This window comes from Notechis scutatus, chromosome 6 (genome assembly GCF_049901735.1).
Source record: "Notechis scutatus isolate UNSWTSFEM ecotype Mainland chromosome 6, rNotScu1.2, whole genome shotgun sequence".
Classification (NCBI taxonomy): Eukaryota; Metazoa; Chordata; class Lepidosauria; order Squamata; family Elapidae; genus Notechis; species Notechis scutatus.
The window spans coordinates 82,319,059-82,340,245 of record NC_142014.1 but is presented as its reverse complement, the minus strand read 5'-3'; the positions used below and the strand labels follow the sequence as shown (position 1 = coordinate 82,340,245).

Here is a 21,187-nt window from a genome sequence, read left to right as displayed (position 1 = left end):
TGGTGTAGGGTCTCCTGTTTGGGCAGGGGGTTGGACTAGATGACCTACAAGGTCCCTTCCCACTCTGATTATCTGTAATCTGTCCTCCTCCTCCTCCTCCTCTCTGAAAACCCCCTTTTTTCTAGCACTGATGCTGTTATCTTGTTGGACCATGAAACGTCTGCAAGAAAGCAACCAAGCTCAGAGAGCACCAAGGACCCCTAAATAAAATATATTTCTTTCCACGGAAGCATCTGGGCCATGGTGAGGACCTTCCTCTGGGTTCCCACAAAATTAGCAAAGCAACATGGCTTGTCCTCACACGCTGGAAATCCTGGTTTCACGTGATGTCCTCCTGAAGTTTTCCACCAATGGCCCAACCTCCCTTCAGCACAACACCCCACGTGAATCTGGTCTTCTTGGAAGAATCTTTGGTGGCTTGGTGAATTTTGTCCTGTTTTCCTCCTCTAAACCAGCCCCCCGCCCTTGACCTACATGAAGTAAATAACATCTGAACCCAGTCCAGCCTCATGGGCGGAGGCCTTGGTCATGCTCCTTCGGTTGCCCCGTGCCCTGGCAAAGGCAGTGACCCAGTCCCAACCTTGGCTTGGCTTGGAGGTAGCCATGGCTCAAATCCCAGGGGCAAGGAGGGTCTCCCGTGGAGCCCTTCTCCTTCGAGTGAATGTCAGGCATTAATCGTTTGCTCAGGGACCCACGCCCAAGAGGAGTTTGGCCCCGGTGGGTTAACGGATGACTTATTGTCCCGTTAACACCGGCTTCTCTTGCATAAAAACCAAGCGTTATAAACCCCAGAAAAGCAAGCAGGCAAACAGATAGAGCCTCTCCTAAGACAGCTGCCTTCCTGTGCCTCTCCCCCAGCTGCAAGGATGAAGGTGCTTGGCTCGGTAAGTCTCACACACACACACACACACACACACACACACACACACACAAGTCTCTGGTGGAGGAGAAGTCACAGTAGGAGGAAAGGAAGGATCCCGGTTGGGTAACAAGAGGCAGTGTCCGTACAATGTGCTGGACCACGCAGCTTGGTAAACTTAGAGAACGCAGAATAACAAGTGTCGGAAGAGATCTTCAGTGGTGGGCTTAAGGTGTCTAAAAAACATTCATTGAATTTACTTATTTATTTGATTTATTAGTCGCTTACAAGGTAATAGATATAAGTATAAACATGAATAAGAATACAGGAAATAGGTACAAATAAATGGGGACAATAGGACAGGGACGGTAGGCACGATTGGGCACTTATGCACACCCCTTACAGACCTCTTAGGAATGCGTATTCTCTCCCTTCCTCCTTTCCTTTCCTTTCCTTTCCTTTCCTTTCCTTCCTTTCCTTTCCTTTCCTTTCCTTTCCTTTCCTTTCCTTTCCTTTCCTTCCTCCCCTTCCTCCTTCCTCCCCTCCCTTTCTTTCTGGGACTCTGCTACCCTCCCTTCTTCTTTCTCCTTCCTTTCTCTCCTTTTCTCCTTCCCTGTTCTCCGTTCTCCTTCCTTCCCCTTCCTTCTTTCCTTCCTTCCTTACCCTTCTCTGTTCTCCTTCCTTCCCCCTTCCTTCCTTTTTTTATTTATTTTATTGATTTATTTGATTTGTCAATCGCTTACAAGATAATAGGTATAAGTATAAACATGAGTAAGAATACAGGAAATAGGTATGAATAAATGGGGACAACGATGCACTTATGCACGCCCCTTAATTCTGCCGTGAGCCCGTCCTGGGCCTGGGGTTTTTATCATTTTTCTGTCTTTTTATTGCTTCTGTTAGTTCCCACGTTGTTGCTTTACTCTTCCATTTAGTATAGCTTTAAAATTTTCTAATATTCAGACAACACGATGTTTATTAAGCACTGAGAAATGTAATAAATAGAACATTAATAAAATTTATTTTTTTTAAAAAAAAAGTGTTGGAAGGGACCTTGGAGGTCATCTAGTCCAACCCTCCTGCTCAAGCAGGAGACCCTACATACCATTCCAGACCAATGGCTGTCCAATCTCTTCTTCAAAACCTCCAGTGATAAGAGCACCCACAGCTTCTGGAGGGGAGCTATTTCCACTGGTCCATTGGTCTCAGGGTCCGGAAATTTCTCCTTAGTTCTAGGTTGCTTCTCTCCTTGATTCCATCTGTTGCTTCCATCTGTCCTGCCTTCTGGGGCTCTGGAGAATAGATGGACCCCCCCTCTCTTCTTTGGGGCAGGCCCTCAAAGAGTGGAAGACTGCAAACATGTCCTTCTTGTCATTAAACTAAACCTGCCCAACTCCTGCGACCCTTCTTCATTCATTTTAGCCTCCAGCTCCCTAATCATCTTTGTTGCTCTTCTCTGCACTCCTTCTGGGATTTCAACATCTTTTTTTACATCATGGTGACCAAAATCAGATGAAATATTCCAAGGGTGGTCTTAGAAACGCGGTATAAAGTGTTATTATCAAACCGTGAAAGCATCTCGCCCCTTCCTAAAGCTTCTTTTTTTGCAAGGGGATGGTTAATGGTGACAAGTCATGACAGCAGAACAAGGCCTCCCGTGTCCCTATCATTGACCCAAAAATTGTGGTAGCAGCTACTGAAGCCACTTAAGATACATATGATGGATGGATGGATGGATGGATGGATGGATGGATGGATGGATGGATGGATGGATAGATGGATATAGATACTGAGAGAGAGAGAGAGAGAGACAGAGACAGAGACAGAGACAGAGAGACAGAGAGAGACAGAGAGAGACAGAGACAGAGACAGAGAGACAGAGAGAGACAGAGACAGAGAGAGAGACAGAGAGAGAGACAGAGACAGAGACAGAGAGAGAGAGAGAGTCAGAGAGAGACAGAGACAGAGACAGAGAGAGATAAAATATACAGACAAAAATGGATAGATGGATAGATGGATAGACAGATATAGATAGAGAGAGAGAGAGAGAGAGAGAGAGAGAGAGAGAGAGAGAGAGAAGATAAAATATACAGACAAAAATGGATAGATGGATAGTCAGATATAGATACTGGAGAGAGAGAGAGAGAGAGAGAGAGAGAATATACAGACAAAAATGGATAGATGGAACAGCTTGCCTCCCAAAGGTGTGGCTGCTCCATCACTGGAGGTTTTTAAGAAGAGACTGGACAGCCATTTGTCTGGAATGGCATAGGATCTCCTGCTTAAGCAGGGGGTTGGACTGGAAGACCTCAAGGGTACCTTCCAGCTCTATTCTGATTGATATTGTATTATAGCAAACCAAGGATGTGCTGGTCCAGCTAACCTCTCCGAGACCCTCTTCCCTCAGGCCTGTCAGTCTTCAGAACCTCCGCAGGCTGATGATCCCCCGGAGAACCCAAAGTCCAAAGAAAACTTCAGGAATTTCAAGGTCAGTGAAATCCAGGGGCAGATGGACCGTGTCTCTATTTTGTCCCAGAGGACCAGGAGGAAAAAATGCTGGGTAGGAGATTGGAATGAAAACTATGAACATATTTTGAAAACACTTCATACTTTAGAGGCCGCCCGTAGTGCAAAAGTGTGTAAAATCTGTTCTGAGACGGAGAGCCAGAGGTTGAGGGAGGAGGAGGAGGAGGAGGAGGAGGAGGAGGAGGAGGAGGAGGAGGAGGAGGAGGAGGAGGAGGAGGAGGGAAATGAGAATGGGGAAGAGAAGAGGAAAGGGAAGAAGAAGAGGATAGAGGAAGATGAGAAGGAGGAAGATGAGAAGGGATGGAGCAGGAAAAGTAGAGGAAAAGGAAGGGAGGAGGAGAGGAAGGAAATGAGAATGGGGTAGAGAAGGGGAAAGAGAAGAAGAAGAAGAGGATAGAGGAAGATGAGAAGGAGGAAGATGAAAAGGAGAAGGGATGGAGGAGAAGGGGAGGAGGAGGAGGAGGAGGAGGAGGAGGAGGAGGAGGAGGAGGAGGAGGAGGGAGGAGGAGGAGGAGGAGGAGAGAAATGAGAATGGGGAAGAGAAGGGGAAAGGGAAGAAGAGGATAGAGGAAGATGAGAAGGAGGAAGATGAGAAGGGATGGAGCAGGAAAAGTAGAGGAAAAGGAGGGGAGGAGGAGAGGAAGGAAATGAGAATGGGGAAGAGAAGGGGAGAGGGAAGAAGAAGAGGTTAGAGGAAGATGAGGAGGAAGAGAATGAAAAGGAGAAGGGATGGAGGAGGAGGAGAGGAAAAGGAAGGGAGGAGGAGGAGCAGGAGCAGGAGGAGGGGAACTGTGGGGTCCTTGGTGCTCCCTGAGCATGTTGGTTTTCTTGCAGATGTTTTTTGACCCAACTAGGGAACATCATCAGTGCTAGAAGGGATTGTTGCTTATGTACTAGTGGCTTACCCTGTCGGTGTTGGTGGGAGTATTCTTGGTCATTCCTTGATTAATCTGTCCTTTACTGAATTGGTAGTTTCTTGATGGAGGCATTGCTTACCAGTTGGTGTTAAACTCTGATTATCAGGATATATAGATCGCTGGTCAGGGGGCGTTGTGGTCTTTTAGCTTTGCGGTTGCCTCTTTCGAATGGTAGGTAGCTGTTGTTTCACTCTCTGCGCCTGTTGATGGTCAGTTTGTCTGAGTGCCCGGCTTCCAGGAATTCTCTAGCATTTTTGGACAACACCTCTTCTGGGAATTGAAGCCCACCCATCTTGAAGTTTTGGGGGGGAAAAGCCAACCTCTGCCTTGGATTAATGATTGTCACTCGCCGCAATACTTTGGAATTGTCATTTCAGGAGGGGGCGCTGATTGACCGAGTGTACCACACTTACCTGCTCATGCACACCAACCAGACGGTGGAATTTGTGCAGAAGAAGGTGGGTTTGCCCAGGCAGAGCTCACCTCTCGGCTGGGGAAGGTCTCTTGGGCACCAAGCATGGCTCCATACATCCAGGTGATACCAGCCACAAGAGAGGCCTATCTCCAGTTCTTTGGGGGCTGTATGGATCAGTGGTGGGATTCAAAAATGTTTACTCCTGGTTCTGTGGGCGTGGCTTGGTGGGCGTGGCAGGGGAAGGATATGCTGCAAAATCCCCCTTCCCTCCCCACCCCACTAACCTGCTTTCCAGCTCCGTTCTCCTGGGCAGGGCAACCAAAGGAGACCCAGCCGATCAACTGGGACTCGATGGGAGGCAGGGAGGAGATGGGGTTAACGGGGCCAGTCAGAGGTGGGATTGGCTGGTTCTACGAACTACTCAAAATTTCCGCCACCGGTTCTCCAGAACTGGTCAGTACTGAATTCCCACTTCTGCTACGGATATCAAGGGTTGCCAGCAATAGTCTGTTCCCTCCCTCCCTCCCTCCCAAAAGAATACCTGCTGGGTTTCCCACCATTTTAGTCTCAGATGACTTGCTCTTCCTAAGATCCTGCCTCGTTTTCAAAATTTGCCTAAACCGTTAGAACAAGGGACTTCAATCTTGGCCAGTTGAAGACGTGTGGACTTCCAACTCCAAGAATTCCTGAGCTAACATGACTGGAAGAGGAATTCTGGGAGTGGAAGTCCACACATGTCAAGTTTGAAGAGCCCTGAGTTAGAACATAGAATAATAGGGTTGGAGGGACCTTGGAGGTCTTCTAATCCAACCCTCTGCTCCAAGCCACCCTTGTTGGAGCACCCACACTTTCTGGAGGCAAGCGGTTCCACTGATTAAATGTTCTCGCTCAAAGGAAATTTCTCCTTCATTCTCCTAAATAGAATATAGAACCATAGGCTTGAAAGGGACCTTGGAGGTCTTCTAGTCCAACCGCCTGCTCAGGCAGGAAACCCTCTGCTGTTTTAGACAAAGGGCTGTCCAGTCTCTTCTGAAAAACCTCCAGTGATGGAGCACCCACAACCTATGGAGGCAAGGAGTTCCACTGGTTAATTGTTTCCATTCTCAGGAAATTCCTCCTTAGTTCTAGGTTGCTTCTCTCCTTGTTTAGTTTCCATCCGTTGCTTCTTGTCCTGCCTTCAGGGGTTGGCCCCTTCTTCCTTGTGGCAGCCCCTTAAGTATTGGAAGACTGTCACCATATCATACCTAGTATTTTTCATTAAACTAGACCAGGGGTCTGCAACCTTAAACACTGAAAGAGCCATTGTCAAGCCCGAAATTGACTTATATGTAGCTTGGAAACCTGACAGCCATTTGGACCTGTTTCCCACAGAAAAGAAAACATTTGGAGCCACAAAACCTGGGTGGGCGTGGCCAACTCAATGCCACTCCCACCCAGTCACATGACACACACCCCAGACACACCTACCCAGGTTTTGTGGCTCCCGGTGTTTCTCTCTCTCTCTCTCTCATTTCTGCTTTTTTTGTGTTTACCTTCTCAGGTATTGCGAGGAGTGACTGGGAGGGGAGGGTGAGGGGCGTGGCCATCCAATGGTGGGATCACCCAACAGAGAGCCACAGCAGAGGGACCAAAGAGCCGCATGCAGCTCCAGAGCTGCGGGTTGCCGACCCTTGGACTAGACTTACCTAGTTCCCTCAAGTTTGAAGAGGGCATCATAGCTCTAGTCCATCCTAGTGTCCTCACAGTTCCCTCTCCCTAGAACGAGCAATATGGTGGCTGCAACCTCCGTCAGATGACCATCATGGAGGCCCTGGAGTTGCTGGACAATGTGGTGGATGAATCAGACCCCGATGTGGACTTCCCCAACTCCTACCACGCCTACCAGACAGCAGAGGGGATTCGGGAGAAACATCCTGAGAAAGGTGAACTCCTTGGTTAGACCTATAGTCCCTAGGAGGACTCTCCCCATTTCTATACAGATGCAGAAGATGACAATCATAGGAGGCGGTTTGGGGTCCTGCAGAAATTAGGAGGATCAAATTACTTGGATGTCAGGTCATGTCTAGCTTCCAATTCCAAGAGATGATGGAGTCCATCATCCATAATTCCCCATCTATCATGGCAGGAGGTGCTCTGGGTCCATTGGTGATCATTGAGTGATGCCATCTCAGTGTGTCTTCAACACATGAAGACCTCAAGCAGAGTAGAGATGTTTTCCAGGGAGCCATCAGCACACCTTGTTATCACCAGGAAAGGACACTGCTCAGCTGGATGCTTCTCTGTGAGATCCCCTTTCCTCCTCGCCCTCCAGATCTTCCACATAGTTAGGTCAGGCTCTGACCCTGGCATCAAGAGGTCCCATGAGGCACCGGGTGCCTAAGCGGATGTCCCAACTGAGGTCGGAGGGACCTGACAAGGACAGAAACAGATTCTCGCTCTCTCTGGTCCCACTCTAGATTGGTTCCACCTGGTTGGACTGCTCCATGATTTGGGGAAAATTCTGGCCCTGTCTGGCGAACCACAGGTGAGATGAAGAACAAGGAGTGTGGAAGAGTCTCAACATTCCCAAGCCCCGCCCCTTAATATCCAGTCTTTATTTGGGGGGCAGAAAAATGAGAATTATGCTCATGGATGGGTGAAGAACCTAAAGTCCCAGCATCTCTAATCGATACACATTGAGGAATCCCTAAATCAAGGGTCTCCAAACTTGGCACCTTTATGTTGTGGCCTGTTGGCCGCCAGCCCCTCCAGCAGCTGGATTGGAGGAGGAGAAGGAGGAGGTGTGGGAGTCAGGGTCAGCATCAAGACAACCTGGGAGCTACAAGGAGGAAGAGGGGACGGAGCTGTCAGAGAGAGAGAGAGAGAGAGAGAGAGGCGGAGCCTGGGCTGTCCATCAGCCCTCAGATGGAGAGTCAACAGCTCACAGGTCTGGAGGTGGCTGAAGGGGAAGAGGAGGAACAGCTGGGTCCAATGCCTGACGCGTGGATGTGCAAAAGGCAGAGAGGAGAGGAGAGCAGTGGAAATCTATGGGCTGGCCCTCGGGACGGAAGAACCACTGCTGCTAGTGAAGCCCCACTTGAGCTCTGGGGATAAAAGGCAGGGGGCGGAGATGAATAGATGTGGCAGACAACTAATCATCTTCTGGATGGACAGACTTTTTTAGCCTGCATTGAAAACCGTTTTGCCAGGAACTCCTAACAAAGGAATCGTTGATTTAAATACAGAGGGTTTGTTGTGTTTGGGGAGCTGGGTCAGAACACTTTGATTCTGGGAGTGGAAGTCCACAAGTTTTAAAATGGCCAAGTTTGGAGACCACCTGCACTAAATGAAATGGGGGTTTGGTTGCACGCTTGCCGATACTGAGGATAGAAAAAAGTGGTTCGGTCCAAGGACAACCGTATCAAACAAAGAGGAACCGAGGTGTTACGGGGTGTTCCGATCTTGGTTGTTCCTACAGTGGGCTGTGGTGGGAGACACCTTCCCAGTGGGTTGCAAGCTGGAGGACTCCATCGTTTTCAGGGACTCCACCTTCCACGACAATCCAGACACAAGGAATCCTCTGTACACGTAAGTTCTTGCTTGACCTTGCTTGAAGTTGGAGGCCACCCTTGGATGGATGTAGAGCAGAGGTGGTTATTCAGCAGGTTCTGACCAGTTCTGGAGAACTGGTAGCAGAAATGTTGAGTAGTTTGGAGAACCGGTAAACACCACCTCTGGCTGGAGATTTTACAGTATCCTTCCCTTGCCACGCCCACCAAGCCATGGTAGTAAAGAAAAAATTGAATCCCATCACTGATGTAGAGGGCTACTAGGTAGGACATGTGGAGCTGAGTGTCAACTTGTAAAACATTCCTACACTTGTCCCCAAGTTGGCATAAGAAAGGAGGGGGAAAAAAGACTGGAGAAGCATGTGGCAAATGAACTTAGAAGCACATTCCAACTTTATCTTTAAAAAGATTGTAGCTAAGTGACTGAAGCTTTTGCCAAGGAAAAAACTTCAATTGGAGAATGTGATGGATGATGCCTAGCCTGTGTATGTGCTTAATTGGAGAAACTGGTTTATGGCACGCCCAGGGAGGAAAGGGGGAAAAAACAGGGTCACAGGGGACTGTAATTACGTATGCCAGAATCGGCTTCATACAGGTCATGCCAGTATGTCACGCCTCATGAATTCTCTGAAGGTTGTTGAAGTTTGGCTCAAGGCTCCTGATTTAATGAGGGCGATCGCTGGAATCCTGACAGCAAGCCGATTCTCTTGACACTGAGATCAGCAGAAGTTTGGCTCCTAGTCTCCCTGGTCCTCCTTCCACAGTGGCCTCTCCATCTCTGATGGAAGAACTTATCTGCCGAGGTGTCTATGGAGGTTGTCAGTCATCCATCAGGTCATGGTTGTGGCCAAGGTGCTTTTTCAAGAGGCAACTGGGCTTTCTGGTTTTTCTTTGAAAGCGTTTCGCTTCTCCATCCAAGGAGCTTCTTCACCTCTGACTGGATGGTTGGGGAATGGTAAAACAGACAAAACACCTAGACAGCAATTGTGATGACCCAAAGGGGCATGGCACAAAGGCAACACAGTCAGACAAGCAAGAAGAGTCCCTTTACTATCTCCAACTTTGCCCCCAATGTCCAGGTTACCTTCTGGGCTAGAGAAAAACTCTCCCAGGAACAGCCTTTAAGTGGAGGAAATTCAGTCCAAAACATGGTCAACAAAAACTGTAACTATAAGCCCAAGCAAAATGAGGTCATTAGTTCGACAGGGCAGGGGCAAGAATTCCAGATGTGAAGGAATGGCAGTAATTCAACATGGTTGGGAGGAAGCCAGGAATGCAGATAACCAAAGTCAACACAAGATAAACTCACATTTGTTCCCAGCAGCTGCCACACGCATCCTGCATTTCTTGTAAGCTCTCTTCCCAGGTGTGGCTAATGAAGGGAATCAGGGCCCTTTCCTCCCCTGTAAGCCATGCAACCCAGGTTGCTCCTTTCTCCGTTCCTCACTGCTTGCCCTAGGATGAAGAGGGGGTGGGCCTGAGTCTTCCTCCAAATTCCCTCTTCCTTGCTCTACCTCTCCCCTGCTCTGCCAAGCTGGACAAAGGTCGCTCTTTTGAACACAGCAAAGTCCACATTTTGGACATAGAAGATAGCTGGTTTGAAAGAGGGGTCATAGAGGCCATCTATGTCAACACCGAACAGCTCTCTCTCAACAGAGGGGGAGGGATCTACAACACAGTCCGTTCAACAGTTCCAAGAAGGCTTCACACCTATTTGCATCACACAGGTGTGACCCTGAGGAAAACAGAGAAACCTCCAAGTGGTCTCAACGACTTGCTAAAAGGATGCAAATGACCAGCTGTCTGCAAGGAGTATCAATCCTTCCACCCTCCACCATTCAGTCAGAGCTGAAGAAGCTTCTGGGATGGGAAGTAAAACGTCTTCGAAGACGAACCAGAAAGTCCAGTTGCCTCCTGAAAAAGCAAGGTTGTTTTTGCCCCTTTGGGACTCCGAGTGGCCTCAACGACTCTCAGAAAGCGCGCTAACGCCCAGAGGACTTGCAAGGAACATAAATCCTTCCGCCATTCAGTCAGATCTGAAGAAGCTTCTTGGATGAGAAGCGAAACGTCTTCAGAGAAACACCAGAAAGTCCAGTTGCCTCTTGGAAAGGAAAAAAAAAAAAAGCACGTTTGGGACACTATCTAGTGAGGGTTACTAGCCATTGTACCAGTACTGTTCTGCATCTCCTTGGACCTACAACCTGGCTCCATCACGTTTGCTGTGAAACCAGAGGCATGAAGGATGGCTACCGTTGGCATTTACCAAAGGCTTGGCCAATGCCTGATCTTCCACTTGCAGGTGGCCCTCCGAACTCTCGTCACCTTCTTCCAAATGCCAGTGAGAGACACTGGCTCTTCCCGCTTCTTCCCTCTTGCTAAAGTTTCCACAGAATTCCAGCTGAGACGTTTCTCCCTTTTTACCTCCTCAGGACCAAGTATGGGATGTATCAGCCCCACTGTGGCTTGGAAAATGTCCTGATGTCCTGGGGTCATGACGGTAAGCCCTCCACTCAACTGCCCTTCTCAGAGAACACACCCACCAACACACACCTAAGTGGAAGCCAAAACAGATCCTTGTTTGTCCCCAGAGATTCACAGTCATCCAGGTTATGGTTGCACCAAAGTTGTAGGTGCTCCGTCACTGGAGGCTTTCAGAAAGAGACCGGGCAACGATTTATCTGAAACTGTATAGGGTCTCCTTTTTGAGCAGGGGGTTGGACTAGAAGACCTCCAAGGTCCCTTCCAACTTGGTCATTCTGTAGAGGCTGCAATGCAGTAGACAGATGAATGAGCAACGAAGAAGGCAGTTGAGGCTAGACTGCAACTTCTGCCTTCTCTGATTGGGTGTTCTCCTCATGCTACAAAATCAGAGGAATTATGGGAGTTGAAGTCCAACTTACCTGGACATCACATTGGGTGGTTCACATTGGCAGTTTGCAATTCTGCAAATAACTCTCTACCCTTTCTTTCTCTTTCTTTCTTTCTTTCTTTCTTTCTTTCTCTTTCTTCCTTCCTTTCTCCCTCCCTCCCTTCCTCTTTCTTCCCCTCCTTCCTTTCTTCCTTTTCCTTCCTTCCTTCCTCCCTCCCTCACTTCCTCTCTTTCTTCTCCCTCCTTCCTCCCTCTCCCGTTCTTCCTTCCTTTTCCTTCCTTCCTTCCTCCCTCCCTCCCTTCCTCTCTTTCTTCTCCCTCCTTCCCTCCCTCTCCCATTCTTCCTTCCTTTTCCTTCCTTCCTTCCTCCCTCCTCACTTCCTCTCTTTCTTCTCCCTCCTTCCCTCCCTCTCCCGTTCTTCCTTCCTTTCCTTCCTTCCTTTCTCCCTCCTCCTTCTTTCTTCCCCTTCCCTTCTCTCTCTCTCTCTTTCTTTCTTTCCTACCTGCTCCAGAGTACATGTACCAAGTGATGAAGAAAAATAAATTTGTCCTTCCAGACGAGGTAGGCGACTGAGAAGGCCACTCGACTTCCTTATTCTCCTTGAGGTGGACGTGGGGGAACAAATCCCCAGAGTTTCTTTTCTCTTGGGGGGGATTTCCAGGGCGCCACCTGAATTTGAGGTCTCCAGCTGCCTTCACTGCAGTTTACTCGCCTCACTCAAGATGGGGAGGCTGTGAAAGTATGTTTTTGGAGATTTATCCTTCTCCTGGTCCAGGTTGACCTGCGATAGGTTGCTTTGATCTCACCCCAAAACTATCTGAAGGCCAAATATCTACAGACATTCTCAACCATGCAGGTCATGGCTGTCTCAAAAGTGCTTTTCCAAAAGGCAACTTGATTCTTGTTTCAAGTTTTTCCCCTTGAAAAAGTTTCCCTCCAAGAAGCTTCTTCAGTTCTCTTGTATTGGTAACCCTATCAAGCGTCCAGTTCTAGTGGCAGAGAGTCACGCACGTTTGGAGAATACGCACACACCTCTTCCAGGCCAAAGTCCATTACGAGCTGCTTCCTGGGGGTCTAGAAGGCCTTCGGTCCTTCAGAACTGAAGAAGCTTCTTGGCTGAGAAGGGAAAACGTTTTCAAAGAAAGAAAAAAAAAGTCCAACTGTCTTTTGGAAAAGCTCCTTTGGGATATCTGAAGGCCCAAGAATCTCAGATCCTCAAGCAAGAGAAGATGGGAATTGAGGCATCTTCAAAGGAGACGGTGTTGTAAAACTCCATAATTAATCCAAGACGGGCCTCGAGGTCCCAACTCTCTGCTTTGCACAGGGGTCCAACTAAACGATCCTTGAGGATGATCAAAATCTAGGGCTTGGGAACCCACCGCCGATGAGGAGTTGCAAAGATAGAAATATGGCTGGGATTCAACATGTTTTACCAACCGGTTCTGTGGGCATGACAAGGTGGGCGTGGCCAGGTGGGCGTGGCCAGGTGGGTGTGGCCAGGTGACTGTGTGGGCATGGCTTCTTCTTTTTTGCAGCACCCCCCCACACACACTTTTTTTGCCTCCTGGGCCTCAGGGAAACCTCCTGGGTGAAGCAGTAAGACAGCGAGGGGGATCCCGGCACAGCTGATCATCGGAATAGCTGATCATTGGTACAGCTGTTCATTGGCAAAGCTGATCATTGGCTCAGCTGATCATTGGCACAGCTGATCATTGGCACAGCTGATCATTGGCAAAGCTGATCATTGGCACAGCTGTTCATTGGCAAAGCTGATCATTGGCTCAGCTGATCATTGGCACAGCTGATCATTGGCACAGCTGATCATTGGCAAAGCTGATCATTGGCACAGCTGATCATTGGAACAGCCGATTGTTGGGAGGGAGGGGGAAAATACCTTAAGGAGTGACTGAGCAGGGGAGAATGCAGTCAGTGATGTCGTGCTTGCGTGATAAGGACTGATTGGGTGGGGTGGAGAGGGGCGGGGCCAGCCAGGGGCACGATTTGCTGGTTCTCTGAACTGTGCAGAATCATAACCAGTTCTATAGAACTGGTCCAAACCGGTAGAATCCCACCCCTCACCATGGACGGAAGAACAGATCTAGCAGAAAGAGGACAGCAGGGCGTGGCCCAGCCCGCTATTCTGGGCACAAGTGTTGAGTTGGTGCCCATGATGCCAAAGGATGCTCCGGAGACACGCCCTCTGCACCAAAAATAAACGGGTTTTTCTGTGGTTCAGTGGCTTCCAGCTCTTTCAACCCAAGTATGAACCACCCTTTGTCGCAACCTACCTTCTAGCTGATGGTGCTACTCCTGGGCTTACCAGGCTGTCCCGAACTAATAGTCTCTGAGAAGAACAAGCCTTGCCAAGGTGGTGCAAGGCTGCCAAGAACATTAGATAAAGTTACAAATAAATATTTCAAACACAAAGAGTCTCCAAACACCAATCAAGATAGTTCGAACGTCCACAAGGCTTGAGTGCAAAAACTTCTTTGCTTCCTGCACAGAACTCTGGCTTCTCAGCTGGCTTTTATCTCTTAAGGGAGGGGCCATTACCTTGCAGCCTTACTCCCGAGTCACCCGTGCTGCTGCAGCTGCTCTTTCCTCCAAGCAGTCCTGCACGCATGCACACTTGGCACAGGCTCCTCGGGGGCCTTTTCCTCACTGCTGCCAGCCTCCATAACCTCCAAAGGCAGCACTCCACTCCCTGGTGGTCCTGGCCCCATCCCTGCATCACACGCAGGCCCCTCATCCGAGTCCTCGCTCTCCGAGACCTCAGTTGTCCGCACCTGCTGCCAGTAAACCTCAAGATCCCCCCAAAACCCAGGGGCACACGATTGCCCTTGCCTTACAGGTAATCCTCAACATAGGACTTGCTTAGTGGCGATTCAAAGTTAGGACAGATTCCCCCAAAGGGTATTTATGAACCCAGATTCAACGTTCTGATGGATGCTCGGCTGCCCCCAGTGGATTTCGGACAATCGAATTGTACGTTCTTAGCAACTTCTTGGTAATAGGTCCAGGTGGGATCAGCTGCTGCCCAGGTCCTTCCAATGTTTCTCCCCACCCACCCCCAAATCTCCTTGTTGCCCGCAGGCCTACTACATGGTGCGGTTCCACTCCTTCTACCCCTGGCACACCGGAGGGGATTACATGCACCTGTGCAACGCCAAGGATCTCCAGATGTTACCCTGGGTGCAAGAGTTCAAGTAAGAAGCTCCAAGCCATGGGGGGGGTGGGTCGAAAGACCAGGGTTGGTAGCGGAGAATGCCTTGTCAGCACTTTCCCAGAATTGTTAGTACTGCTTTGGTAAGGGCGCCCGTGGATTATTGGCATCCAGTTTGGGTCTCCACGATATTAAAAAAGATGTTTGAGATTCTAGAAAGAGTGCAGAGAAGGGAAACAAAGGTTGATTAGGGGACTGGAGGCTAAAACATATTAAGAACGGTGGCTGGAACTGGGCATGGCTCGTCTATGGAAGAGAAGGACGAGGGGAGACAGGATAGCAGTGTCCAGATATCTCAGGGGCTGCCCCAGAGAAGAGGGAGTCAAGCTATCTTCCAAAGCCTCTGAAGGCAGGACAAGAAACAACAGATGGAAACTCATCAAGGAGAGAAACATAGAACAAGAAGAGACTTTGGAGCTCATCTAGTCCAACCCCCTGCCTCAAGCAGGAACCCCTATACCAGCGGTCCCCAAACTTGCCAACGTTTAAGACTTGTGGACTTCAACTCCCAGAGTTCTCCAGCCAGCTATGGGAGTTGAAGTCTTAAAGTTGCCAAGTTTGGAGATCTCTGCCTTCTCCCATCCCGTCCCAAATGGTTGTCCGGTCTCTTCTTAAAACTTTCTATGGTTGAAGCCCCCACAACTTCTGGCGCAAAGCAGTTCCACTGGTTAATTGTTCTCACTGTCCGGTTGCTTCTCTCCTTGCTCCGTTTCCACCCGTTGTTTCTCCACCCTCAAACTAAGGAGGGATTTCCGGACGGTGAGAACAATTCATCGGTGGGACAGAAGTTGTGAAGGCTCCCATCCCTGGAGGTTCTTAAGAAGAGACTGGGCAGCCATTTGTCTGGAATGGCATAGGGTCTCCTGCTTGAGTTGGGGATGGACTAGAAGACCTCCAAGGTCCCTCCCAATTCTGGTTATTCCGTTAGACCAGAGTGGAGGCGTGGCAGCGCCCAACCTCTGTCTCACACCTTCAAGAAGGTACCTGTGCACCAAGATTTCAGGTGCACAGCAGCTCATCTGCTTATCACAGAGGTCTCCACACTTGGCCACTTTAAGACTTGTGTGGACTTCAACTCCCACAATTCCAAAGCTGGGCTGAGGAATTCTGGGAGTTAAAGTCCACAAGCCTTAAAAGTTCGGGGACCCCTGGCTTAGCAGATAACTTTGCAACAATGATTTGCAGATAATCATTTGCAACAATGATTTGCAGATCATCATTTGCAACAATGATTTATTGCTGGTTTAATAGTTGTTAGTTTGCCTTGGTGCCGCCTCCTTCCCTCCCAACACGGCCTGTTGGCCCTTTTTTCTAGCTAAGGCTTCACTTCCTGTCTCAGTCTCCTCCACGTTGGTGGCCTCGAGAAGCCTTGGGGGATCTCTGGAGCAAGATGTTGGCTTCTCCCTGGCTTATCAAATCCTGTTCGGAAGAGACCCAACATCAGTATGGTTTCAGGATAACAGGGAGCCCCACCTCTCTGCCCCGCCTCTTCAATACCCCCCCCCCACAACTCTTTGTCCCTCCCTTGCAGCAAATTTGACCTCTACACCAAGTGTGAACAGCTTCCGGACCCGCAGCAGCTGAAGCCCTACTACGAAGGCTTGATAGCCAAGTACTGTCCGGGCCAACTGGACTGGTGATGGCCTGGTCTTCAACCGCGTTGGGTCCTCCTGCTCCAGCTTCTTCCCTGCACTAGCAGCAGCTGCCCTCCAGATGTGCTGGACCCCCCTATTTCCATCATCCCCCTCCCAAGAAGGCCAAAGGCTCCTGGGATCCAACCGATGCTGGCTATTTTAATGGTTCAACCGCGTCCGATTCTTAGCATCTTCTCTCCACTCGACCCTGTCAATCGACATCGTATGTCCAACTTTTTGCATCCGTTTGGATGCCATCCAGCCGGCGTGGTCTTCGCTCGCCCCCTTTCTTCTTCCTCCACTCACTCAGCGCCCTCCTCCACAACTCTTTGGGCACCGAGGACCGGTTCTGTGGAGTCCCACCCCCGTGGACCAGAGGGGGACGTGGTTTCGTGTCCCGCCTGCATCCCACGGAGGGGGCTTCGCTCATTAGCGTGGCCCGGTTTCTGGCATGCCGTGGCTCAGTGGTGGTCCACAGACCCAGGAGTTGGAGACCCCTGCCCCAACCATTCCTAGCATCACTTGACTTTTTCCGGTGAATTTGCATTCGTGACATGGTCCAAAGTAAACGGACATCATCAGGGGTGGGATTCAAAACTCCCAGCCACCGGTTCGCTACCTAGTTGCTGCGTGGGCGTGGCCATGTGGGTGTGGCCTACTCTCCTTCCCCAGAGTCCGGAGGCTTCCCTCAGGTCACTGGGAGGGTGAAAATGGTCTCCCCCGGGCTCCGGAGGCCCCTCAGGAAGCAGGAAACAGGCCCGTTTCCGGAGTTCTGATTCGGCCCATTTTTATCCCCTTCCAAAGCCTCTGCACGGATCCTGCACTTACCTGCATCCAGAACGGGCCACCTGTAGACTCCTGGGAGGGGAGGGGCGGGCAGGGCCAGCTGGTCAGTTCAACTACTGGTTCAGGGAACCAGGTGTAAATTTAACATCCGGTTTGGTCAAACGGGTCGAACCAGCTGAATTGCACCCCTGGACGTATCCGTGATTTTAGCTTCTGGTTCGAGTGTCTGGTTTTATGTAATTCAGCATCTCCACTCTGGCTGTCCACGGCACAGGTAGTCCTCAACTTACGGCAACTGAGCCTCAAATTTACGTCGTTAGGGGAGACATTTTATAACAGAGTTTTGTCCTGCTTTACGACCTTTCTCGTTACCATTAAGCAAATCGCCGCACTCGTTAAGTCACCCGGTCATTAAGTGAATCCAACGTCCCTGTGGACTTTTGCTCGTTGGAAGGTCGCAAAAGGGAAATCATTTGACTCCACCCCCACCCCGGGAACACTGTGACCGTCATAAATGCGAGTTGGTTGGTGAAGCATCTGAATGTAGATCACATGACCGAGGATGCTGCAACAGGTGTTAAGTGTGAAAAAAATGGCCGTCAGTTTTTTCAGTGCTGTTGTCACTTCGGTCACTAAATGAAACTGCCATAAGTCAAGGATTGCCTGTGCTTTGTGCCACAAGTTCCAAGCCGCCAATTCTGATGCTGTTTCGTGCCTTTTTAAAGCTATAGAGTTTCATCCATGCTGACCCAGGAGCTTTATCTCAATATTAATAAATAAAATGCTATTCAAAAGTTGGGGGAAGCTCGTTTTCTCTGCTTTTTACGACTTTTCTTGCCAGTCGTTAAGTGAATCGGTGGAGTTGTTAAGTGAGCCACACGGTCGTTAATCAAATCTTTTTTTTTCTTCGGTTGGTTGGTTTTGTTCCCAGGTTTTGTACCCAAGATGGGCAGTGGGGTCTTCGGTCTTCTGCCCACAGAATCCAAACTCTTTTGAGATTCTTAAAAGATAAAAGGTTCCCCTCCTTGTATATCCATGCTAGTCGTTTCCGGCTCTAGGGGCGCTGCTCATCTCCGTTCCAAAGCCCGAAGAAGAGCCGGCGCTGTCCGAAGGCGTCTCTGTGGTCATGTGGCTGGCATGACTAAATGCCGAAGGCGCATGGAACACTGTGACCTTCCCCCCAAAGGGGTCCTTATTTTTCCTACTTGCTGTCAACTCATATTTCTAGGATTTTTAGAGTTGCTAACAGTTACAAAATTTTTTTTTTTTTTTTTTTTTAAATTTTTAAAAAATTTTTTGGGGTTTTTGAGTTACAGAAGGGGGGGGTTTGAAAGAGCAGTGTGGCAGCTTGGGAACCGAAAAGTGCATTCCATAAATGTTTTCAAAGATAGTAACTAGATGACTGAAATTTCTGCCGTGCAAAATTCTAACTGGAGAGCCTGATTGGTGACTCTGGGCTATGGATGGGTCCCATTGGAGGATATGAATTATGATACACTCAGGCGGTGAAGGGGAAAACCAGGGTCAGAGGTGACAAGGAATGATGTGTCTCAGAGTCGGCTGCACTCAGGCAGTGCCAGACATGTTAACTCCCAATTAAATCCTTTTGAAGTTTTGGAAGTTTGGCTCGAGACTCAGGATTTAAATGGGGGGGGGGGACCGATGGAATCCTGACATAAAAATATTTCTAGGGTCTTTTTAGAGTGGCCAACAGAAAGGGTGGGTGGAGCAGTGTGGCAGCTTGCAAACCAAAACTGCATTCCATTAATGTTTTCCAAGATAGTAACTAGGTGACCGAAGTTTCTGCTGTACAAAATTCTAACTGGAGAGCCTGATGGATGACTCTGGGCTATGGAGGTGTCCCATTGGAGAATATGAATTACGATACACAAAGGGGGTGGGGTGGGGGGAAACCAGGGTCAAGGGTGACAGTGAATTACATGTCTCAGAGTCGGCTACTCCTAGAGTAACTGCCGGAATCCTGAAACTTGCATTTTTTACGTGCTTTCGAACGGCTAGGTAGGCAGAAACTGGGACAAATAAAGGGAACTCACTCCATTACAAAAGTGAAGAAGAGCCGGCGCTGTCCGAAGACGTCTCCGTGGTCACGTGGCCGGCATGACTCAACGCCTTCGAAGGCGCACTGAGGAACGCCGTTCCCTTCCCACCAAAGGGGTCCCTATTTTTCTACTTGCATTTTTCACGTGCTTTCGAACGGCTAGGTTGGCAGAAGCTGCTGGGACAAATAACGGAAGCTCACTCCGTTATGCGGTGCTGGGGATTTGAACCGCCGACCTTCCTGATCGACAAGCTCAGCGTCTTAGCCATTGAGCCACCGTGTTCCTGAGATTCTTACAACCAACATAATTCCCATAATTGAGAATCAATTCAGTTTGGGAATCACTTAGCAGGATTCAGTTTTGTCTGCTTTTTTACGACTTTTCTTGCCAGTCGTTAAGTGAATCGGTGGAGTTGTTAAGTGAGACACACGGTCGTTAAGTGAACCTGGCTTCCCTATTGACTCTGCTGGTCAGAAGGTCGCCAAAGGGGGATCACGTGACCCCAGGGACGCTGCGACCCTCGTAACTATGAGTCGGTTGCCAAGCGCCTGGATTTTGATCACGCGACCACGGAGGAGGCTGCCACGGTCAAAAGTGACTTTTCCCAGTGCTGTTGTAACAACTGCATTCACTTAACAACGAGTGGCAAGGGAGGTCACAAAATGGGGCATACTTCACTTAACAACCATCTCGCTTAGCAACAGACATTTTGCTTCACTCATAAGTTCGTAAGTTGCTTCGTAAGTTGCTTCACTCAGTGACAAATTCTCCTCCCCCTTCCCCTTTCGTGCTTCCATCCATCAAATGCAGGCAGTCCTCGACTTACAACAGTCCACTTAGTGACCAAAATGACAACAGCACTGAAAAAAAATTGTCTTAGGGCCGTTTTTCACACTTACGACCGTTGCATGGCCAAGGGGTCAAACATTTGGATGTTTGGCAACTGACTCACACTTATGACGGTCGCAGTGTTCCCTGGGGGGGGGTGTCAGGGGATCCCAGAGTCGCTTGGCAACCGTGTGACTCACTTAATAACTGCCGGGGATTCGCTTAACAACCAAGGTGAGAAAAGTCGTACAACGGGGCAAATCCACTTAACAAATGTCCCACTTCAGAAATGTCTCACTTAACAACGTAAATGTTGGGGTCCATTGTGGCCGTAAGCTGAGGACTACCTGTATGCATGCGAGTACACACACACACACACAAAGAGCTGGAATGTACAGGGTTTATTTAGAAAACTGGAGCCGTCTCTTGGGTGCCAAGTGCGAGAAACGCCAACTCTGCTCCCCCAAGGCGTGAAGTGAGGAGTCCGGTGGGGGTGCCCGTTGCCCCCCCCCCGGCCTCAAGGATGCAGCAGGGAGCAGCGAACGTGCCCCCCCCCTCAAAGAAGGTCCAGGGGAGGGCTGGGAGGAGGGGGGCGAGGGGGTTGGGGCCGGCAGGTGAGATCCTCCCCCCCAAAAAGCAGAAGCTGAAACTTTGGCCTCAGCCACGTTTCTCCCACCTCTGGTTCAAGAGCCTGGTGGGATGTGGGGGGGCAGGGGCAGGGAGGGAGGGAGGGAAGGAGAAAAGGAAGGAAGGAAGGAAGGAAGGAAGGAAGGAAGGAAGGAAGGAAGGAAGGAAGGAAGGAAGGAAGGAAAGGAAGGAAATGAGAAAAGGAAGGAAGGAAGGGGAAGGGAAAAAAGGAAGGAAGGACAAAAAGGAAGGAAGGAAGGAATGAGAAAAAGGAAGGCACAAAAAGGAAGGGGAGGAAGAGAAAAGGAAGGAAGGAAGGAGGGAAGAAGGAGGAATGAGAAAAAGGAAGGAAGGAACACGAAGGAAGGAAAAGGGGAAGGGGGAAAGGAAGGAAATGAGAAAAAGAAAGAAAGGCACAAAAGGAAGGAGGGAGGAAGGAAGGAAGGAAGGAAGGAAGGGAAGGAAGGAAGGAAGGAAGGAAGGAAGGGGAAGGAAGGAAGGAAGGAAGGAAGGAAGGAAAGGAAGGAAGGAAAGGAAGGAAGGAAGGAAGGAAGGAAGGAAGGAAAGGAGGGAAGGAAATGAGAAAAAAGGAAGGAAGGAAGGAAGGAAGGAAAAGGAAGGAAAGAGAAAAAGGAAGGAAGGAAGGAAGGAAAGGAGGGAAAGAAATGAGAAGGAAAAGAAAGGAAGGCAGGAAAAGGGAAGGAGGGAGGGAATGAGAAAAAGGAAGGAAGGAAGGAAGGAAAGGAGGGAAGGAAATGAGAAAAAGAAAGGAAGGCACAAAAAGGGAAGGAGGGAGGAAAGAAAAAGGAAGGAAGGACGAACGAAGGAAGGAAGGAATGAAGGAAGGAAGGAAGGGAAAGGAAGAAATGAGAAAAAGAAAGGAAGGCACAAAAA

The 21,187-nt window shown here is 49.4% G+C and overlaps 1 protein-coding gene across 1 annotated transcript; it reads left to right on the top strand.

Annotated features, from left to right (window-relative positions):
- Positions 1-350: 350 nt before the first annotated feature.
- Positions 351-15,998, top strand: MIOX (myo-inositol oxygenase). The gene is made up of 11 exons (XM_087969160.1): positions 351-421; positions 859-884; positions 3,214-3,347; positions 4,680-4,760; positions 6,477-6,639; positions 7,174-7,241; positions 8,175-8,284; positions 10,695-10,762; positions 11,647-11,696; positions 14,229-14,341; positions 15,890-15,998. Exons 1-11 carry the CDS (start codon positions 351-353, stop codon positions 15,996-15,998), a joined length of 993 nt encoding a protein of 330 aa, XP_087825286.1.
- Positions 15,999-21,187: the final 5,189 nt, after the last annotated feature.

Excerpts from the sequence above, each read along its gene's own strand:
- MIOX (XM_087969160.1), top strand. The coding sequence starts at position 351 with ATGGCCCAACCTCCCTTCAGCACAACACCCCACGTGAATCTGGTCTTC. Across the intron at positions 6,640-7,173 it reads GGAGAAACATCCTGAGAAAG|ATTGGTTCCACCTGGTTGGA; the intron begins GTGAACTCCTTG and ends GTCCCACTCTAG. Across the intron at positions 7,242-8,174 it reads CCCTGTCTGGCGAACCACAG|TGGGCTGTGGTGGGAGACAC; the intron begins GTGAGATGAAGA and ends TTGTTCCTACAG.